Raw genomic sequence first — 19,371 nt, 5'->3', positions numbered from 1 at the left:
GCATGTGTCACCAATCTAGATGATTCACAGCTGTAACTGTAGCTTAGATTATTGTAATATGGAGCAGCAGGCCTTTCTGCCATTATTTTCTGCCATTTTCTACAAGATGTAAATTCAAAAGCTGCATTTCTTCAGTACTTCCATCATAATACTTAGGGATGTTGTTAGGCTTATTAAGATTCACTAGATTTAAATGTTTGACTAGCGAATCCTTGTGATAAGGGTTACCATGGCGGCCAACCCACATGACATATTGGTAACATGACATACTGGTAACATGACATACTGGTATCGTACAAGCAGAGAAATTGCTCAATTCAGGTAATATTTGTGTTGAAATGATAAAAAAAGCATCGAAGACAGGAAAGCGAGTTCGTTGCTCGGCACAAAAGGTCTGCCAGACAGTCTCAATAATTTTCTCAAACACTACACAAATGTTTTGTTGTTTTTTTTCACTGACCTAATGTGTAGGTAACATGCACACTGGGATTTGAGCCAAGCTAATACTGTTTGTGATAGTATGGCAGAGGACACTTCCTTGAAGTTCATCTGAAGTTGTTCCTTTATTACCTGAAGATGTCAGTTGCAAGTTAGGTTGCATTTATAGTATACCCATATAAACCAGCTGGAGCTTGCCTACTGTTACTGTTACGAGTGACATTCAGTGGTTCAGTAATCCAGGAAGTTGAATAGTAAAACTGATTGTTGAATTTAGTAGAAATTTACTGCTTTGGAGAATTAAAATTTAAATAGTTTATTTAATGGTAGTGAATGTTTCTCAAAATAATTTATGTCAATAATTGATATCATGATTTCGTATCTTATTTAAAAAAAGTTTGTTTCTAAGTACAATGATTTCAAGATACACAGAAGTTGCAAATGTTTTTTCCCATTTTTTTGCTGGAATGTTTTTTTTACATGCATGATTTGGAAAAATGATGGTTTGTGTGTGTGTGTCTGTTCGTCTGTTTGTCTTTCATAGTTTGTGTCCAGAGCAAAACTTAAAAACCATTCAAAGTATAAACTTTAAATCTGGCGTAAAGGTAGATGGCGATTAGACAGTTTTTAGTAGGCTGTAGGTGAAGGTCACATAATGAGCAGAAAGGTCTTTTTGTCCTGAGCATAAAAAATGTTCAAGGTATTGACTTCACACTTGGCATGCAGGTAGGTGACGATGAGACAATGTGCTGAGCGCATGAAGCACCTTTGTACTCTCTCTTTACCCCCTAATTTATAAAACAACCTCACCAAAAAAATTACTTTTACTTTCTTGTGCCTAAGTATTTTGTCACCCCTGCACAAAAGCCCCTCCTTCCCCACCCCCTTCCCAAGCCCCACCAACTTACCTAAAAGGGTGTATTTTGCCCAGCTGTTTTTTTAGTAGACAAAGCAAAAGTAATGGAACTAGTAAGGTTAAGTACATATTGCTGTTCGTTTGACATTTGTGGTACCCAAAATAACATGTGTATCAAGGCTAAGTAAATAAGGGGAGGTAAATCTTTAGACATTGGATAAGACAGTCCTAACCAGAGTTATTTGGAAATTGGAAATGAGGTAATTCAATTATTTTGCTTTTAGGCGGGAATTAGAAAGTATATACCTGATTAATAGTAATGTTTAGCCTATTCTTAATGATAAACTGAGGCAGATGTTTGTATTACAGAGAGAAATCTAGCTGCTCCACCCTGGAACTGATAATGAAGCTTTCTCTAGTTTTGTTTTGAACAATATTAATGGTATCATTATAAAACTCCCCAGGTTGATAATAAAGATCATGTGAACTGTTTATTTTGATGCAACTGTTTTTTTTCTCTAGCTTACAGCTTTGTAATATAACAGTATTTTGGGGTTTATTTTTTTAGATTGGTAGATTTCTAAAATCATTTAATGTGAGACAGAGATTCATAACAAAAGCAGCAGCCCGCAGATGTTTAGTGCTGTTCGAAAAATAGGTTGAGCTTTTGCACTTACCCAACTGTTCGCATCGGTGTCAGCATCCCATTATGTGTCAGCTGGTATCTCTGTAATTATATAACAGTTGTGGGACTTCACACACTTAAACACTGTGACTTGCAGTGCACAGGTGCCCTAACTCTATTTTGCTTTTTTTTTTTTTTTTTTTTTTTTTTTTTTTTTTTACAAAATTATGCCCCTTTTTCAGCTTAGCAATTCTTGGCATCTTTTGACACCCAGGCCATAACTTTGGCACCAGTATTTCATGAGTTATTCCCCTTTCTTACTTAAAATTTGAAGTTTAAATGTACTTTCGCACTATCTCTGTTATTACTAAACAGATTTTATTCAAACTTAAAATAATTGTTCCACATTATCACCCACATCATATAACTCAAGGGCCATAATAAGCTCTTACACCAATATGTCATGAATTATGCCCCCTTTTTACATAGAATTTTATTCATGTGAGGATGTAAGTAAGTAACAGACATCCCAACTTTTTCTGAATGCCAAGTGGGAGTTTTTGCCTTCCAAAGTGGGAGATTGAGGTGTTCAAGTGGGAGATTTTATACCGCGGTAATAATGTTCATGATAACGAAGCTTTTAACAGATCTAATGATAATATAAACTTATTTGCCCTTATAAAATCACTAGTCTTAAAAAAATTCACTTGTCTATATCTTATTATTCATGCATTTTTTATTGTTTTGGAACAATAATACATGAAGCCTCTTGAGCAAAATTAAATAGTTATGGCACTTTAAGCACTATGTCTAAATTCAAAACACCACTGAGAATTAAACCTGCACTTTTATTTCTTTTGTTGGAAAGAAGACTCCCCAGGTGAATTTTACATGACAAACAGTACAGCTGTTAGAACTGTAAAAACAAAATGTATATAGCTAAAAGAATAAAAGTTCAAGCAATAGAAAATTAACTGTTTGATTCTCATCCCTGTCAACCAGTATTTAAAACCCCTGGCTCAAATACTTTTATTGATCAAAATCCTGTTATCCAAAATTGAATGTCCGGGTATTGTTACACTTTCGTAGATTTGCCTAAATCTCCAGTTAAAAGGATGTGTTTGACAAATTGTTATGATGCAAAGACAGTTTAACAGCATTTAATAGTAAGTGATATTAAAATTTACCATGACATTTCCTCTTCTCAAAATGATTTTAAGAGAAATGTTTTTTAAAACCTAGCAGGTTGACTCGGCGACCATCTACTTTCGATTTCAAAAAGTTACAGAAAAAGGTAAAGCCAGTATAATTTCTAATTTAAATTTGATTGAATTTAATTATATATCTAATGTCTGGATTTTAATTTCAACTGTGACACATTAATCAACACCTGGCTTTGTTAAATCGTGTAATAAACAATAATCAGCACGGGTAGAATAAGGTGCGAAAATATCCGAAAGCTGTTGTTTACAGACTCGTCAGTAGTGATACAGTATCAGATAGGCGCAAAGAAGCGGATTATTTCATAATTTTTGTGTGTTTATGTTGTTTTGTTGTTGCTTTTTTAATCAGGAGATTGAGACTTCTGATCGGGGTGATCGGGTTTTACAACCAAAATCGGGAGAAACCCGATCGGATCGGGAGAGTTGGGATGTCTGAAGTAAGTAAGTAAGTAAAGACTTTATTTTGTGTTGATTACACATTTGGCCATCCAGCTGGCTTACGTAGAGTTGATGGTTCTACCCAGGAGTCTGCCCATGATGTAATAATGCAGGCTGGGGCACCTGGGGTCTGCCTCCACCATCAGAAGCTGGAAAGTGGCTAAATGCCAATTGTGTCAGTGTGACATTAAACCTAACAAAAGCAAAAAAAAAAAAACACTTAGAATTTTAGGTTAATTTTGGCGTACTTTCATTATATTTTTGTTATTACAAAATGAATTTGATTCAGACTAAGTTCTTAGTTCATCCACATCATTGTTTTCATCATATGACACAAGGTCCTTAACTCGGTGCAAAATATTTTTAATTATTCCCTGTTTTTACCTAGAATTTCAGTTTAAATTTGAAGCTTTTTCACCATGTCTCTGTTGTTACTATACGGATTTGATTCAGACTTATGGTTGTTGTTTCACATCATCATATGACGAAAAGTCCATATTTCTGGCACAAATATGGTATGAATTATATATATAAATGCTTCCTTTTACTTAGAACTTCAGGGTCAAGTTGTTGTGCAATTTTGCTCTATCTCAATTATTACATAATGGAGTCAACTTTAAGGTAGTTGTTCCACATTTATAATTATTAGCCACATGATGTGACACATGATGCATTACTCTTGCAGAAAGTTTCCATGAATTATGTCCCTTTTATACTTAGTTAATGTTTTGATACACTTAACATTTAACTCTTGTTATTATTAAATGCATTTGACATAATACTTAAACTATTGTCAAATATCTTCATTCACATTGGCCCATTGATAGCTTCAGCTTCCTTAGATATCGAGCAGGCTGTCTCCTGTGTCAGCTCTTGTTGTTGTTTTTAGCTCACCTGTCACAAAGTGACAAGGTGAGCTTTTGTGATCGCGTGGTGTCCGTCGTCCGTCCGTGCGTCAGTGCGTCCGTGCGTCCGTGCGTGCGTCCGTAAACTTTTGCTTGTGACCACTCTAGAGGTCACATTTTTCATGGGATCTTTATGAAAGTTGGTCAGAATGTTTATCTTGATGATATCTAGGTCAAGTTCGAAACTGGGTCACGTGCCTTCAAAAACTAGGTCAGTAGGTCTAAAATAGAAAAACCTTGTGACCTCTCTAGAGGCCATATATTACACAAGATATTACATGAAAATGGTCAGATTGTTCGCCTTGATATATCTAGGTCAAGTTTGAAAACTGGTCACGTGCCTTCAAAAACTAGGTCAGTAGGTCTAAAAATAAAAAACCTTGTGACCTCTCTAGAGGCCATATATTCATAAGATCTTCATGAAAATTGGTCAGAACGTTCACCTTGATGATATCTAGGTCAGTTCGAAACTGGTCAGTGCCATCAAAAACTAGTCAGTAGGTCAAATAATAGAAAAAACTTGTGACCTCTCTAAAGGCCATATTTTTCATGGGATCTGTATGAAAGTTGGTCTGAAAGTTCGTCTTGATATTATCTAGGTCAAGTTCGAAACTGGTCACGTGCGGTCAAAAAACTAGGTCAGTAGGTTTTAAAAATAGAAAAACCTTGTGACCTCTCTAGAGGCCATTATATTCATGAGATCTTCATGAAAATTGGTCAGAATCTTAATCTTGATGATTTCTAGGTCAAGTTTGAAAGTGGGTCACTGCCATCAAACTAGGTCAGTAGGTCAAATAATAGAAAAACCTTGTGACCTCTCTAGAGGCCATATTTTTTATGGGATCTGTATGAAAATTGGTCTGAATGTTCATCTTGATGAAATCTAGGTCAAGTCGAACTGGGTCACGTGCTTCAAAAACTAGGTCAGTAGGTCAAATATAGAAAAACCTTGCTAACTCTCTAAAGGCCATATTTTTCATGGATCTGTATGAAAATTGGTCTGAATTTCATCTTGATGATATCTAGGTCAAGTTCGAAACAGGGTCATGTGCGGTCAAAAACTAGGTCAGTAGGTCTAAAAATAGAAAAACCTTGTGACCTCTCTAGAGGCCATACTTTGAATGGTCTCCATAAAAATTGGTCAGAATGTTCACCTTGATGATATCTGGGTCAAATTTGAAACTGGGTCACGTGCCTTAATAAAACAAAGGTAAGTAGGTCAAAAAATAAAAAAACCTTGTGACTCTCTAGGGGCCATACTTTTCATGGATCTGTATGAAGTTGGTCTAAATGTTCATCTTGATGATATCTAGGTCATGTTTGAAACTGGTCAACTGCGGTCAAAAACTAGGTCAGTAGTCTAAAATTATTAAAATCTTTTGACTTCTCTAGAGGCCATATTTTCAATGGATCTTCATGAAATTGATCTGAATTTTTCACCTTGATGATATCTGGGTCAGTTTCGAAACTGGTCCGTGCGGTCAAAATCTAGGCCAGTAGTATAAAAATTGAAAAACCTTGTGACCTCTCTAGAGGCCATATTTTTCATGAGATCTTCATGAAAATTAGTGAGAATGTTCACCTTGATGATATCTAGGTAAAGTTCAAAACGGTCACATACCTTCGAAAACTAGGTAATAGTCAAATATAGAAAAACCTTGTGACCTCTCTAGAGACCATATTTTTCAATGATCTTCATGAAAATTGGTCAGAATTTTTTTATCTTGATAATTTCTAGGTCAGTTCAAAACTGGGTCATATGAGCTAAAAACTAGGTCACTATGTCAAATAATAGAAAAAACGACGTCATACTCAAAACTGGGTCATGTGGGAAGAGGTGAGCGATTCAGGACCATCATGGTCCTCTTGTTTTGTTTAGTTATGCACTCTTTTTAGCTCCACTATTCGGAGAATAGGGGGGCTATACTACTCGCCTCGGCGTCGGCGTGACCCTTCATGGTTAAAGTTTTTCGGCAACCTTTGTTTTTCTGTCATATCTTTCTTACTATTGCTTATATCTTACTGTAACTTCACATAAACATTGTCCAGTATACAAACAATATATGTGTAGGGGCTGAGCCCATTATACCCAAGGTCAAGGTCACCAAGCTGTTATACCTAAAAGTTATTTTTAAGGTTAAAGTTTTTCGGCAACCTTTGTTTTTCTGCCATATATCTTTGTTAATATTGCTTATATCTTACTGTAACTTCACATAAACATTGTCCAGTATGCAAACAAAATATGTTTAGGGACTGGGTCCATTATACCCAAGGTCAAGGTCACCAAGCTGTTATACTTAGGTTATTTTTAAGGTTAAAGTTTTTTGGCAACCTTTGTTTTTCTGTCATATCTTTGTTACTATTGCTTATATCTTACTGTAACTTCAGATAAACATTGTCCAGTATGCAAACAAAGTATGTACAGGGACTGGGCCCATTTTATCCAAGGTCAAGGTCACCAAGGTTTTATACTTAGGTTATTTTTAAGGTTAAAGTTTTTTCGGCAACCTTTGTTTTTCTGTCATAACTTTAATACTTTTGCTTATATCTTACTGTAAGTTCTCGTAAACATTGTCCAGTATACAAACATAGTATATGCAGGGGCTGGGCCCATTATACCCAAGGTCAAGGTCACAAAGGAGTTATACTTGGAATTATTTTCATGTTAAATTTTTTCGAAAGCTTTATTAATAGACATATCTTTGGTACTTTAAAAGATAATGACTTGAAATTAAAAACATTTGTTTATAATCATCATCTGCATGTGTGGTTACATACCCCATAACTGTAATTGTATTTTTGACAGAATTATGCACCTTTTGTACATAAACTTTTTTTGCAATCTTCGCTTTCTGTATTTTCCGTATTTTTCCGAATAAACGCCCCCGGGGGCGTTACATTTTCCAAAGAGGGGGCGTTCATTTGAGGTAAAAAAAATAAAAAATTAAAATTTTTACAAAACTTAAAAACATCGTTCAAACCAACTGTAAAGTGTTTCTGTGTTGTTTAATTCCCCCAAAACGTAATTATATGGCATCCAATTTAATGCAGTGTGTCTTAAAATTATGAATTTAAATACGGTACCTCATGTATTCCGTGACACACTCGCGACATAACACATTACGTCATCATACCCAAACAGCTGTGTACTCCGATAATATTTTCCTTAGTACATGCGGGTAGCAATACACAATGTCAGTGGTTTGACACGCTGCTTATGTGCCGGCTTTTAAATTAAAAGTTATTAAAACTACCGAAGAAAAAGTTAACACTTTGCCGCAAATTTGTTTAAAGTCGACAGGAAGCTTGTGCGCGGGTGGTGCAAAAACAAATCAAAAATGGATTTACCGTTTAATTTTCTATTTGATGATTGGATACGTACCGTACTTAGAATAAACGTTTTTGATTTACGGTACATGTACTGTTTAAAAGTGTGTTTAATTCTTAATACATTGGATACTTACTGTAAATTACTTATTATGTGGACTTATAAAAATGAGGTAGGTGATTTTTTTTCAGTCTTTTTGACCTTTTTTCCGCTCCAAAACGGGTGGGGGGGCGTTAATTAGAGGGGGGGGGGGGGGGCCTTAATTCGGGAAAATACGGTATTACTTTAATGCAATATAAGATAAAGACTTGAAACTTAAAATGTATCTTTATCACTATCATCTGCATGTGTGGTAACAATCCCCATAACTCTGATTTGAATTTTTGACCAAATTATGCCCCTTTTATAATTTTTTTTTTTTAAAACTTTGTTTTCTGGACATAACTTTGGTACTATATAAGATAATGACTTGAAACTCAAAATATATCTTTACCATCATCATCTGCATTTGTTGTAACAATCGTAATAACTCTAATTTGTGTATTTGATGGAATTATGCCCCTTGGAGTATCTTCCTCTTATAGTAGAGGTCTCTTATTCAGACATATATATATTTTACTGTCAAATCCCCGAATAGTGGAGTGCGCTGTCTTACGGACAGCTCTTGTTTGATCTAACTGTGTTCCATGTGTTAGTATTTTCTGGTTTGATGATTTTCAGGGAAGTTATTACTCTTGATACATAAAATTATAATATGATGTTTTGGCCTCTTCTCTTATATAATAGGGCAGATACACAAGTGCTCTATGCCAAGTTACAGGCATGTTCCAGTTCAGTGATGTTTAGCTCGACTATTAAAGAATAGGGGAGCTATCCTACACGCGTTGGCGTGAGCGTTAGCGTCACACAAATGTTAAAGTTTGCGTACCACCCCAAATATTTTCAAAGTCCATTGAGATATTGCTTTGATATTACCATCATGACCCCAGTCTGTAAAAAGGAGGAGGCAACTCTGTCAAGCATTTTGACTTAGAATATGCTTATTGTAATGTTAAAGTTTGCGTACCACCCCAAATATTTTCAAAGTCCATTGAGATATTGCTTTGATATTACCATCATGACCCCAGTCTGTAAAAAGGAGGAGACAACTTTATCAAGCATTTTGACTTAGAATATGCTTATTGTAATGTTAAAGTTTGCGTACCACCCAAAATATTTTCAAAGTCCATTGAGATATTGCTTTGATATTTTGCATGCTTGTTTACCATCATGACCACAGTCTGTAAAAAGGAGGAGGCAACTCTATCAAGCATTTTGACTGAATTATGGCCCCTTTTTGACTTAGAATATGCTTTTTGTAATGTTAAAGTTTGCATACCACCCCAAATATTTTCAAAGTCCATTGAGGTATTGCTTTCATATTTTGCTTACCTGTTTACCATAATGACCCCAGTCTGTAAAAAGGAGGAGGCAACTCTATCAAGCATTTTGACTGAATTATGGCCCCTTTTCGACTTAGAATATGCTTATTGTAATGTTAAAGTTTTACTCATAGCTTATATTATACTATTAAGCACTGAGAATAGTCGAGCACGCTGTCAGTTTTTTTACTGACAGCTCTTGTCATGGGAGCTATGACCCGGCCATTATTTGCCAAATTTTATGATATTTTGGCAACGAATCTTACACCATTGGGCAGATTACAGGAATCATCAGTGTCAAGCCTAGTTATACATATTGTCAGCATACTCTGATTCTATGATTTTCAGCAGCATTATGGCCCTTGGTTTGTCATATCTTACAGTGTTTACTCTACTTGCTGTATACAGTTAGGCTGAATTTCATCAAACCTCACAAGTGATTAGCCCCATATGGTTCTGGGACGATCTGTGTATGAAAAGAATCGGAACCACTGCCTAACCCTTGCATGATCGTAAGAGGTGACTAATAGGGTCTTAACACTTGGTTTTGCTGTAACTCTGTGATTCCTGAGCAGGTTTGCAAATTTTGATACCTCATATTTTTATTTCAATGTAAATAAGATGTGAAACCAAAATTTGTAGTCCTGTTTGGCGCCATATAACCTATACTGCGTTGGTGCGCTATAAAACCCAAATAAATAAATAAATAAATCACAAGTGATTAGTATAAAGCATTATAGTTGTGCTTATTACTGTCATGTTCTGATTAAATTATTTTTAGCGGAGTCATGACCCTTGATTGTTATATTTTTTTATCTGTGCTACTTCTCCAAAATCACTGTTAGGAATTCCACCAATCTTCACAGAAGTGGTACTGCCAAGCCTAGTTGTATATGTAGTTGGAATATTACGGTTCACTGACTTTCCCTGGAGTTATGGCCCTTATTTTGTGGCATTTTTGAATTTCTGCATGATAAATTGTGGGAGGCATAATGTTTTTTGTGAAAAACAATCTCATTAGCGGCCCCTTTTTGACTTTTTATTTTATGCTGTCATGCTTTTTTCAGGGTTCTTGGGTCGCACAAGGTTGACATCATTCTTAAAAGAAATCCAAAACGTTAGTATAAATCATAATTATCTAACTGTAAGAACAAACAGGGAACAAAGTATTTGGTATAAACAATTTCGGAAGGAAACAAAAAGAAATACAAGGATAACATGTTACAGTTAATACCTTGGAAAGAATTAGCAAATTGATGTTTGCTGGTGGTACTCAATTTTAACAGATGCTTGCAGAAGTGGTAGGTAAACGGAGATCTGGGTCACTGAAGTGCTTCTGTAAAATAAGTCAGTGTTTGAGAAGGTTTTGATCCAGGAATGATATAGCTAGTTGAGTTAATCTAGGTTGTCCTGCGAGGATGCTTCTAAGATGGTTGTTTCCTTCGTATAATGGAGGGAATAATGGCAGTTCTCAAGGTTTGTCAGTTTAATTTTATACTTATGTTGGCTGTTTCCTTGGCTGTTTCCTCGATTAAGAATTTATTCCTCTTGTTTATGTATGTTACACACAGGCAATAGTTAAAATGAAGGGAAGTTATAGCAATAATGTTGTTTTTTTTCGCTTATGTACAAAATATTTCAGTTATTACAGGGTCGTTACATTACATTTTGTCAGTTATTAACTGTTATTATGCTTTAATAATATTGAAGTTGCTAAAATGACATGTGGAAAAATTGTAATTTCATCATTGTTAGTGACAGAAAATTGTTGTTTGTATCTGGTTTGAGTGAATGTCTTTCAGTTAGGCTGATATTCCTGTCGATGTGTATCTTGTTATAATTTTTCATTGAACATCATTTGATCAAATTCTCGAAATTTCCAAGTCTTGGATATAGGATCTTTCCATGATGATCTCTCGGATTTGTTACCACTCAGTTTACCAGGGTTTTACAGTACTAAAAATGTCAACAGTTCAGTAATGTTGTAATGGGTTCTTATTGTAAGACTTTATCAAGAGATTGTGTGGGTTCTTGTGACAATAAAAAAGGCTGTAGTGTATATCATGCTTAAAATGACTAAAATCAGTCTGGATCGGAGGAGTTGTCCATGTGTATATCTAACTATACCAGCCCCATGTGGTTCTGGGATGATCTGTGTATGAAAAGAATTGGAACCACTGCCTTACCCTTGCATGATTGTAAGAGGCGACTAATAGGGTCTTAACACTTGGTTTTGCAGTAACTCTGTGATTCCAGCAGGTATGCAAATTTTGATTTCATACCTCATGTTTTTATTTCGATGTAAATGAGATGTGGAACCAAAATTTGTAGTCCTGTTTGGCACCATATAACCTATACTGTGTTGGTGCGTGGTAAAACCCAAATAAATAAATAAAAATAACTATACCAGGTGTCACTATATCTAATAGTAACTTTGACTTGTGTTACTGTATCCAGTGGTAACTTAAAAATCAGTTTTAATGTATCCAATGGTAACCTTATCTTGTGTTACTGTATCTTGTGTATTCTGTAATTTTTAGCACATCATTCTGAGTTTTTGAAAAAATAAGATGAGTTTATAATATTGTCAATCACTTGATCAGCGTCTGCATTGCTTGGTTAAGTTTTATGTTTAGGTCAGCTTTTCTCCTAAACTATCAAAGCTATTGCTTTAAAACTTGCAACATTTGTTAACCATCAATAGCTTACTCTGTACAGCAAGAAACATAACTCCATTCTGCTTTTTGCAAGAATTATGGCCCCTTTTGGACATAGAAAATATCAGATTTCTTGGTGAAGTTTTGTGTTTAGATCAACTTTTCTCCTTAACGGTCAAAGCTGTTGCTTTAAAACTTGGAGCAGTTATTTGCTATTAAAAGCTGACTCTGCACAGCAAGTACTGTAACTCTACATCTCATTTTGCAAGAATTATGGCCCCTTTTGGACTTAGAAAATCAGATTTCTTGGTAAAGTTTTGTGTTTAGGTCAGCTTTTCTCCTAAACTATCAAAGCTATTGCTTTAAAACTTGCAACACTCGTTCACCATTAAAAGCTGATTATGTACAGCAAGAAACATAACTCAGTCCTGCATTTTGCAAGAATTATGGCTCTTTTTGGACTTAGAAAATATCATAAAAACACATGGGTAGGACAATATTTCTATTATACAGACAAAAAAATCAGATAAGCATCTGCACCAGCAAGGCAGTGCTCTTGTTTATCGCCTACATTTACCTAAATTGTTTGTCTGAAATATACTCAAAACAATGTCAATAATTATAACTAAAATCTTAAATCAAAAGGTGAAAAAATTCTGCTTCATGAAATGGGAGATCACTGCAGAGGTAAAAGTGAGCAGTTTGCACCAACTTGTGTAATCTTCCATATTTATAATATTGTTTAATTATGTCATATTATGTCCTGGGGCTACATTTCCTTCAGTTGACTGATACACTCTTAAAAGATCTCCAATGATTATTTTCTGTTCTACATGTAAGTAATATCGAGATTTTTATCTTAGTTAAATTAAAGAGATAGTGTTTTTGTCGAGGTAGATAGTAATCATTGATATCAGTGGACCTTGCATACTTCTCTTTAGTATTAAAAGAATTTTGAGCTCAGGGAGTGCTTTCATCAGTAGAGAAGCCATCTACGAAAGGAAATGCTTCACACTGTATAGGAAACTGCATCAAACTGCAGGGAAGACTTCTAGAAGGGAAATATTTTCTTTCTGACTTGGTTGTTAAGTTCCTCAGCTGTTCTTGCATGGTTATCTTGAAGAGACTGTTTTGGGAGACAGTACAGCAACCATCAGAGAAAAAATGTAAAGTTATTAAATAATACAGGGTTTTACCGGACACAGGATCCTGCATCCATTTACGAAATCCTTTCCACTTTTGTCCCCATGGATGGAGCTTCTTAATGTTCCATAAATGAGTTTTTACTGTGTCAAATTTTAGCAGTATATTTATATTTATGTCTCCCCCCCCCCCCAAACACTTGGGGAGACATGGTTTTTGCCCTGTTTTCATCCATCAGTCACACTTCATTTCCGAGAAATAACTGGAGAACCATTTGACCTAGAACCTATTGAACTTCATAGGGTGTATAGGGTGATAGGGCTGCTGGAGTAGACAACCCCTATCGTTTTTGGGGGCACTCCATCAAAGGTCAAGGTCACAGGGGCCTGAACATTGAAAACCATTTCCGATCAATAACTTGAGAACCACTTGACCCAGAATGTTGAAACTTCATAGGATGATTTGTCATGCAAAGTAGATGGCCCCTATTGATTTTGCGGTCACTCTATTAAAGGTCAAGGTCACAGGGGCCTGAACATGGAAAACCGTTTCCGGTCAGTAACTTGAGAACCACTTGACCCAAAATGTTGAATTTTCATAGGATGATTGGTCATGCAGAGTAGATGACCACTATTGATTTTGGGGTCACTCTGTTAAAGGTTAAGGTCACAAGGGCCTGAACATGGAAAACACTTTCCAGTCAGTAACTTGAGAACCACTTGACCCAGAATGTTGAAACTTCATAGGATGATTGGTCATGCAGAGAAGATGACCCCTATCAATTTAGGGTCACTCTGTTAAAGGTCAAGGTCACAGAGACCTGAACATGGAAAACCATTTCCGAACAATAACTTGAGAACCACTTGACCCAGAATGTTGAAACTTCATAGGATGATTGGTCATGCAGAGTAGATGACCCCTATCGATTTTGGGGTCACTGTGCTAAAGGTCAAGTTCACAGGGGCCTGCATGGAAAACCATTTCTGATCAATAGCTTGAGAACCACTTGACCTAGAATGTTGAAACTTCATAGCAGGGTTTTCCCTCGGAAATTTTGATAGGGGGTCATTATGACCCCTTCATGTTTGACTTTGGGGGTCATTTTCAATTTCAAGGGGTCATTTTTTTAAATTTAAAAAAAAAATGAATAAAATGGTATTGAAATATATAAAAATCCAAAAAATAACAGTGTGTTTATCATAAATTAACTTGCAATGTACTGTAAAGATTACTAAAGAACAAAAAGAAATACTAGTACATCAACAAATTACTTTTTTACACTTTTTAGAAATCAGACAGTAATTGCAACCTTTTGAGTACATCTGCATGACGGAGGGATCTTTCAACAAGTTTCGTGAAGAATTTTTGCCTAAGTGTAGTGTTGCAAAATTTTTCGCAGCCCCATACGAAAGGATTGTTTTGAATCTTTGATACATGGCCAGCATTTCATTTCGAAGTGATGACAAATTTCGGATATTTTCGCACCTTATTCTACCCTTGCTGATTATTGTTTATTACATGATTTAACAAAGCCAGGTGTTGATTAATGTGTCACAATTGAAATTAAAATCCGGACATTAGATATCTAATTAAATTCAATCAATTTAGATTAAAAATTATACTAGCTTTACCTTTTTCTGTAACTTTTTTGAAATCGAAAGTAGATGGTCACCGAGTCAACCTGCTAGGTTTAAAAAAACATTTCTCTTAAATCATTTTGATAAGAGGAAATGTCATGGTAAATTTTAATTAATATCACTTACTATTAAATGCTGTTAAACTGTCTTTGCATCATCACAACTTGTCAAACACATCCTTTTAACTGGAGATTTAGGCAAATGTCTATGAAAGTGTAACAATATCCGGACATTCAATTTTGGATAACAGGATTTTGATCAATAAGAGTATTTGAGCTAGGGGTTTTAAATACTGGTTGACATAGTGCTTAAGTGCCATAACTATTTAATTTTGCACAGAAGGCTTCATGTATTATTGTTCCAAAACATTAAAAATGCATGAATAATAAGATATAGACAAGTGAATTTTTTTTAAGACTAGTGATTTTATAAGGGCAAATAAGTTTATATTATCATCAGATTTGTTAAAAGCTTCGTTATTATGGATATAATTACCGCGGTATAAAATCTCCCACTTGAACACCTCAATCTCCCGCTTTGGAAAGCAAAAACTCCCACTTGGCATTCAGAAAAAGTTGGGATGTCTGATATAGGGATATATGAATGTTTACATTTTCGGTCGAGGACCTTTCAACAGGGTTTTCCTCCGTGCAGATGACAAGAAAAACGTAATCTTTTGTTGATGCACCATTTTGTTGAATGGTTTACCATATAAAGAGACGTCGATATGGAGCTGATAATTAATTTACCTAGAACGCAGTCTACCTTTACTACTTCATACCTAAGCGCGAATCGGTACTTACTTACAATAGTAACTTAAGAACCACTAGGCCCGAATGTTGAAACTTAGTGGGATGACTGGACATGCCAAGTTGAGGATCCCTATTGCAGCCAACCATCAGTGTCTCTTTGACTTTCGCTCCTGTCCCCTATTGACTTCTTGCCTATACGACTACGCATTAGGGGAGACATGCGCTTTCTTACAAAAGCATTTTCTGGTATCACCAGTAAATGCATTGCGCTTTTGTTTTCGGCCAATAATAGTTTTGTTATGCTTCTAAGTGATTAAATGCTGTCTTTGGAATACTTGGAAGTTATAGTTATAAATTGAACGTGTTGTAAGAAATGTCAAAGCTAAATTTAGTAAGCTAACGATTGGGACAATAAATTCTCGGAATTTGCAGCCTCTTATTGCAATTAGCTTCATCCTCACTAGGCTAAAGGTCTGCACCAAAATGTGTGTTGCTTCCAATCTATTCGGCTCTAGAAGTATAAATGGTTACAGTATGAAATTGACTGCATTTGCATGTATGCTAAGAATTCTAGTAACCAGTGTTCACTGAAAGCTGCACATGTTTTCAAAGTTTCTGCATTATCTTGTCACCAGGAGAGAAAAGTTTGCACGAACAGTATAATTGCTGTTTGCAAATGACATTATATGGATGAAAAACTAGAAATTGTTAACATTGTTGAAGTTGACCCCAAAAATTTGTAATCATCTGCTGGACCCCTAAAATTGAAAAGCAGTGTAAAACACTGTTAACATTATCAAAAGAAATATGAGTGAGATGATAGCTTACTGTGAGTAGAGAAAAGTGTACAAAGTCAGAAGACCTGCCAATTGCCGTTTTTCCTTTAGAAAGAATTAATGAAACTACTGATTCAAGCAGAGTTTGTTATTATAATTATGTAATTGCAGTGAATAATCTGCATTTGGGTTCATAGCTGTTTTGGTCTGTCCCTTGTTAAGGATCATGTCAGAGCAAAAAGTGTATAATTTCATATAAAAACTGCATAAAACTCATATAAAACTGTTACCAAGTTCATAATTATACAGTCTAACCTGTACTAACGGTCACCTCGGATCAGCGGTCACCTCTGTTCAGCGGCCATTTTATGACGCTCCGGATGGATTTTCCTCTATTTTATCACTTTATTCAGCGGCCACCTGCCGTCCGCGGCCAGCAGCCACCAAAATTGCCTCCCGACCGCCGTATTTGACACCTTTCAGCGGCCATTTTTCTTCCAAAATCAATTATTTTTAGGCAATGACTTCACCACAAGAACGACAAAATGACATGAGCTTCTCAATTAAAACTGATAACCAAAGGTGTAATCCCCTTTTTGTTATGATCAAATGGCCAGTAATTATCGGCAATTAGCGTGTCACCTCGGGTCAATTTTGTTGTTCACAGTTTGACCTCGGTTAAAGATAATACTCGATAACTAACTAGTAGTATAATATTTGTGATTTTTAGCTCACCTGTCACAAAGTGACAAGGTGAGCTTTTGTGATCGCGCGGTGTCCGTCGTCCGTCCGTCCGTGCGTCCGTAAACTTTTGCTTGTGACCACTCTAGAGGTCACATTTTTCATGGGATCTTTATGAAAGTTGGTCAGAATGTTCATCTTGATGATATCTAGGTCAAGTTCGAAACTGGGTCATGTGCCTTCAAAAACTAGGTCAGTAGGTCTAAAAATAGAAAAACCTTGTGACCTCTCTAGAGGCTATATATTTCACAAGATCTTCATGAAAATTGGTCAGAATGTTCAGCTTGATGATATCTAGGTCAAGTTCGAAACTGGGTCACGTGCCTTCAAAAACTAGGTCAGTAGGTCTAAAAATAGAAAAACCTTGTGACCTCTCTAGAGGCCATATATTTCACAAGATCTTCATGAAAATTGGTCAGAACGTTCACCTTGATGATATCTAGGTCAAGTTCGAAACTGGGTCACGTGCCATTCAAAACTAGGTCAGTAGGTCAAATAATAGAAAAACCTTGTGACCTCTCTAGAGGCCATATATTTCATGAGATCTTCATGAAAATTGGTCAGAATGTTCATCTTGAGGATATCTAGGCCAAGTTTGAAACTGGGTCACATGCGGTCAAAAACTAGGTCAGTAGGTCAAATAATAGAAAAACATTGTGACCTCTCTAGAGGCCATATTTTTTATGGGATCTGTATGAAAGTTGGTCTGAATGTTCATCTTGATGATATCTAGGTCAAGTTCGAAAGTGGGTCACGTGCCATCAAAAACTAGGTCAGTAGGTCAAATAATAGAAAAACCTTGTGACCTCTCTAGAGGCCATATTTTTTATGGGATCTGTATGAAAGTTGGTCTGAATGTTCATCTTGATGATATCTAGGTCAAGTTCGAAAGTGGGTCACGTGCCATAAAAAACTAGGTCAGTAGGTCTAATAATAGAAAAACCTTGTGACCTCTCTAAAGGCCATATTTTTCATGGGATCTGTATGAAAATTGGTCTGAATGTTCATCTTGATGATATCTAGGTCAAGTTTGAAACTGGGTCAACTGCGTTCCAAAACTAGGTCGGTAGGTCTAAAATTATTAAAATCTTTTGACCTCTCTAGAGGTCATATTTTTCAGTGGATCTTCATGAAAATTGATCTGAATGTTCACCTTGATGATATCTAGGTCAAGTTCGAAACTGGGTCACGTGCGGTCAAAAACTAGGCCAGTAGGTATAAAAATAGAAAAACCTTGTGACCTCTCTAGAGGCCATATTTTTCATGAGATCTTCATGAAAATTAGTGAGAATGTTCACCTTGATGATATCTAGGTAAAGTTCAAAACAGGGTCACGTACCTTCGAAAACTAGGTCAATAGGTCAAATAATAGAAAAACCTTACGACCTCTCTAGAGACCATATTTTTCAATGGATCTTCATGAAAATTGGTCAGAATTTTTATCTTGATAATATCTAGGTCAAGTTCAGAACTGGGTCACATGAGCTCAAAAACTAGGTCACTATGTCAAATAATAGAAAAAACGACGTTATACTCAAAACTGGGTCATGTGGGAAGAGGTGAGCGATTCAGGACCATCATGGTCCTCTTGTTTATACTTCCGTCATCAAAATACTATTAAATTTATACGAAATTAATTGGTGTTTGAAAAAAAATATATAAACCACTCCATCTTTTACCGAACGTAACGGCAATCGTAGATTTTAGCGTAGACAATAAGTGCAGAGAGTAGCTTCCCTTACCAAAATGGCGAAAATTGTAAACAAACTTGTTTTGAAGTTGGAAAATTGTAACAATTTTTGTAGTAAAAAAATCACACCGAAGTTTTAGATTGCTAAGAAGACCATTCATATTGCGAAGGCAAATGCACGTCATTGTATCCTGGTAAAATAATAATGGGAAACCCCCCAAAAATGGGCCTAAAGGCTAAACTGGCCAGAAGTCTGAAAAATACATATATTGGCTGCACCTCCGATCAGGGGTCACCTGGCTTTAGCGGCCAAATTGTCTGCTTCCCTTGGCTGGCTGCTTAAGACAGGTTAGACTGTATATATATAAAATTATTGCAGACTGAAGACCATTTAAGTGAAACCTTAATAGTATTAAGACTCAGTGTTGTTATATTCTCTGGTCCTTTGCTATCACTAGAAAAAATCAATTTTACTATAATAGAAGTCTGCTGAAGTTGGTGCTTGGGATATAAATTCATTGCCTCACATGAGCAGACTTGGTCAAACCGAGTCTGCTTTTTATTTGTGTCACCTGGTCCAATGATCTTTCTTATATTTAGTTTTTGATTGTTATAGATGGTTGGAGCTCACTTGTCTGATAGTCGTATATATGAAAATCATAAGAAATTAATTGCTCCGTCAATTTTAACATTTTTTGTGATCATGGATAGAGTAGCTTATTTTCAATGCAATTCTGTTGA

General features: G+C 35.8%; 1 protein-coding gene across 2 annotated transcripts in view; it reads left to right on the top strand.

Moving 5' to 3' along the window:
- LOC123562372 (disks large homolog 5-like) overlaps positions 1-19,371 on the top strand; it is a 100,982-nt gene that overhangs the window by 10,011 nt on the left and 71,600 nt on the right. The window contains exon 1 of one of the 2 annotated variants that reach the window (XM_053537212.1): positions 10,621-10,710. The exons of the other annotated variant lie outside the window; for it this stretch is intronic. Coding sequence (XP_053393187.1) covers positions 10,653-10,710 — 58 coding nt within the window. The 5' untranslated portion in view covers positions 10,621-10,652. Of the gene's footprint in view, positions 1-10,620; positions 10,711-19,371 lie in introns of those variants that run through there. 2 annotated transcript variants of the gene reach the window in all.

The sequence above is a fragment of the Mercenaria mercenaria genome, chromosome 2, assembly GCF_021730395.1.
Source record: "Mercenaria mercenaria strain notata chromosome 2, MADL_Memer_1, whole genome shotgun sequence".
NCBI lineage: Eukaryota > Metazoa > Mollusca > Bivalvia > Venerida > Veneridae > Mercenaria > Mercenaria mercenaria.
This window is presented reverse-complemented; position numbering and strand designations above follow the sequence as displayed.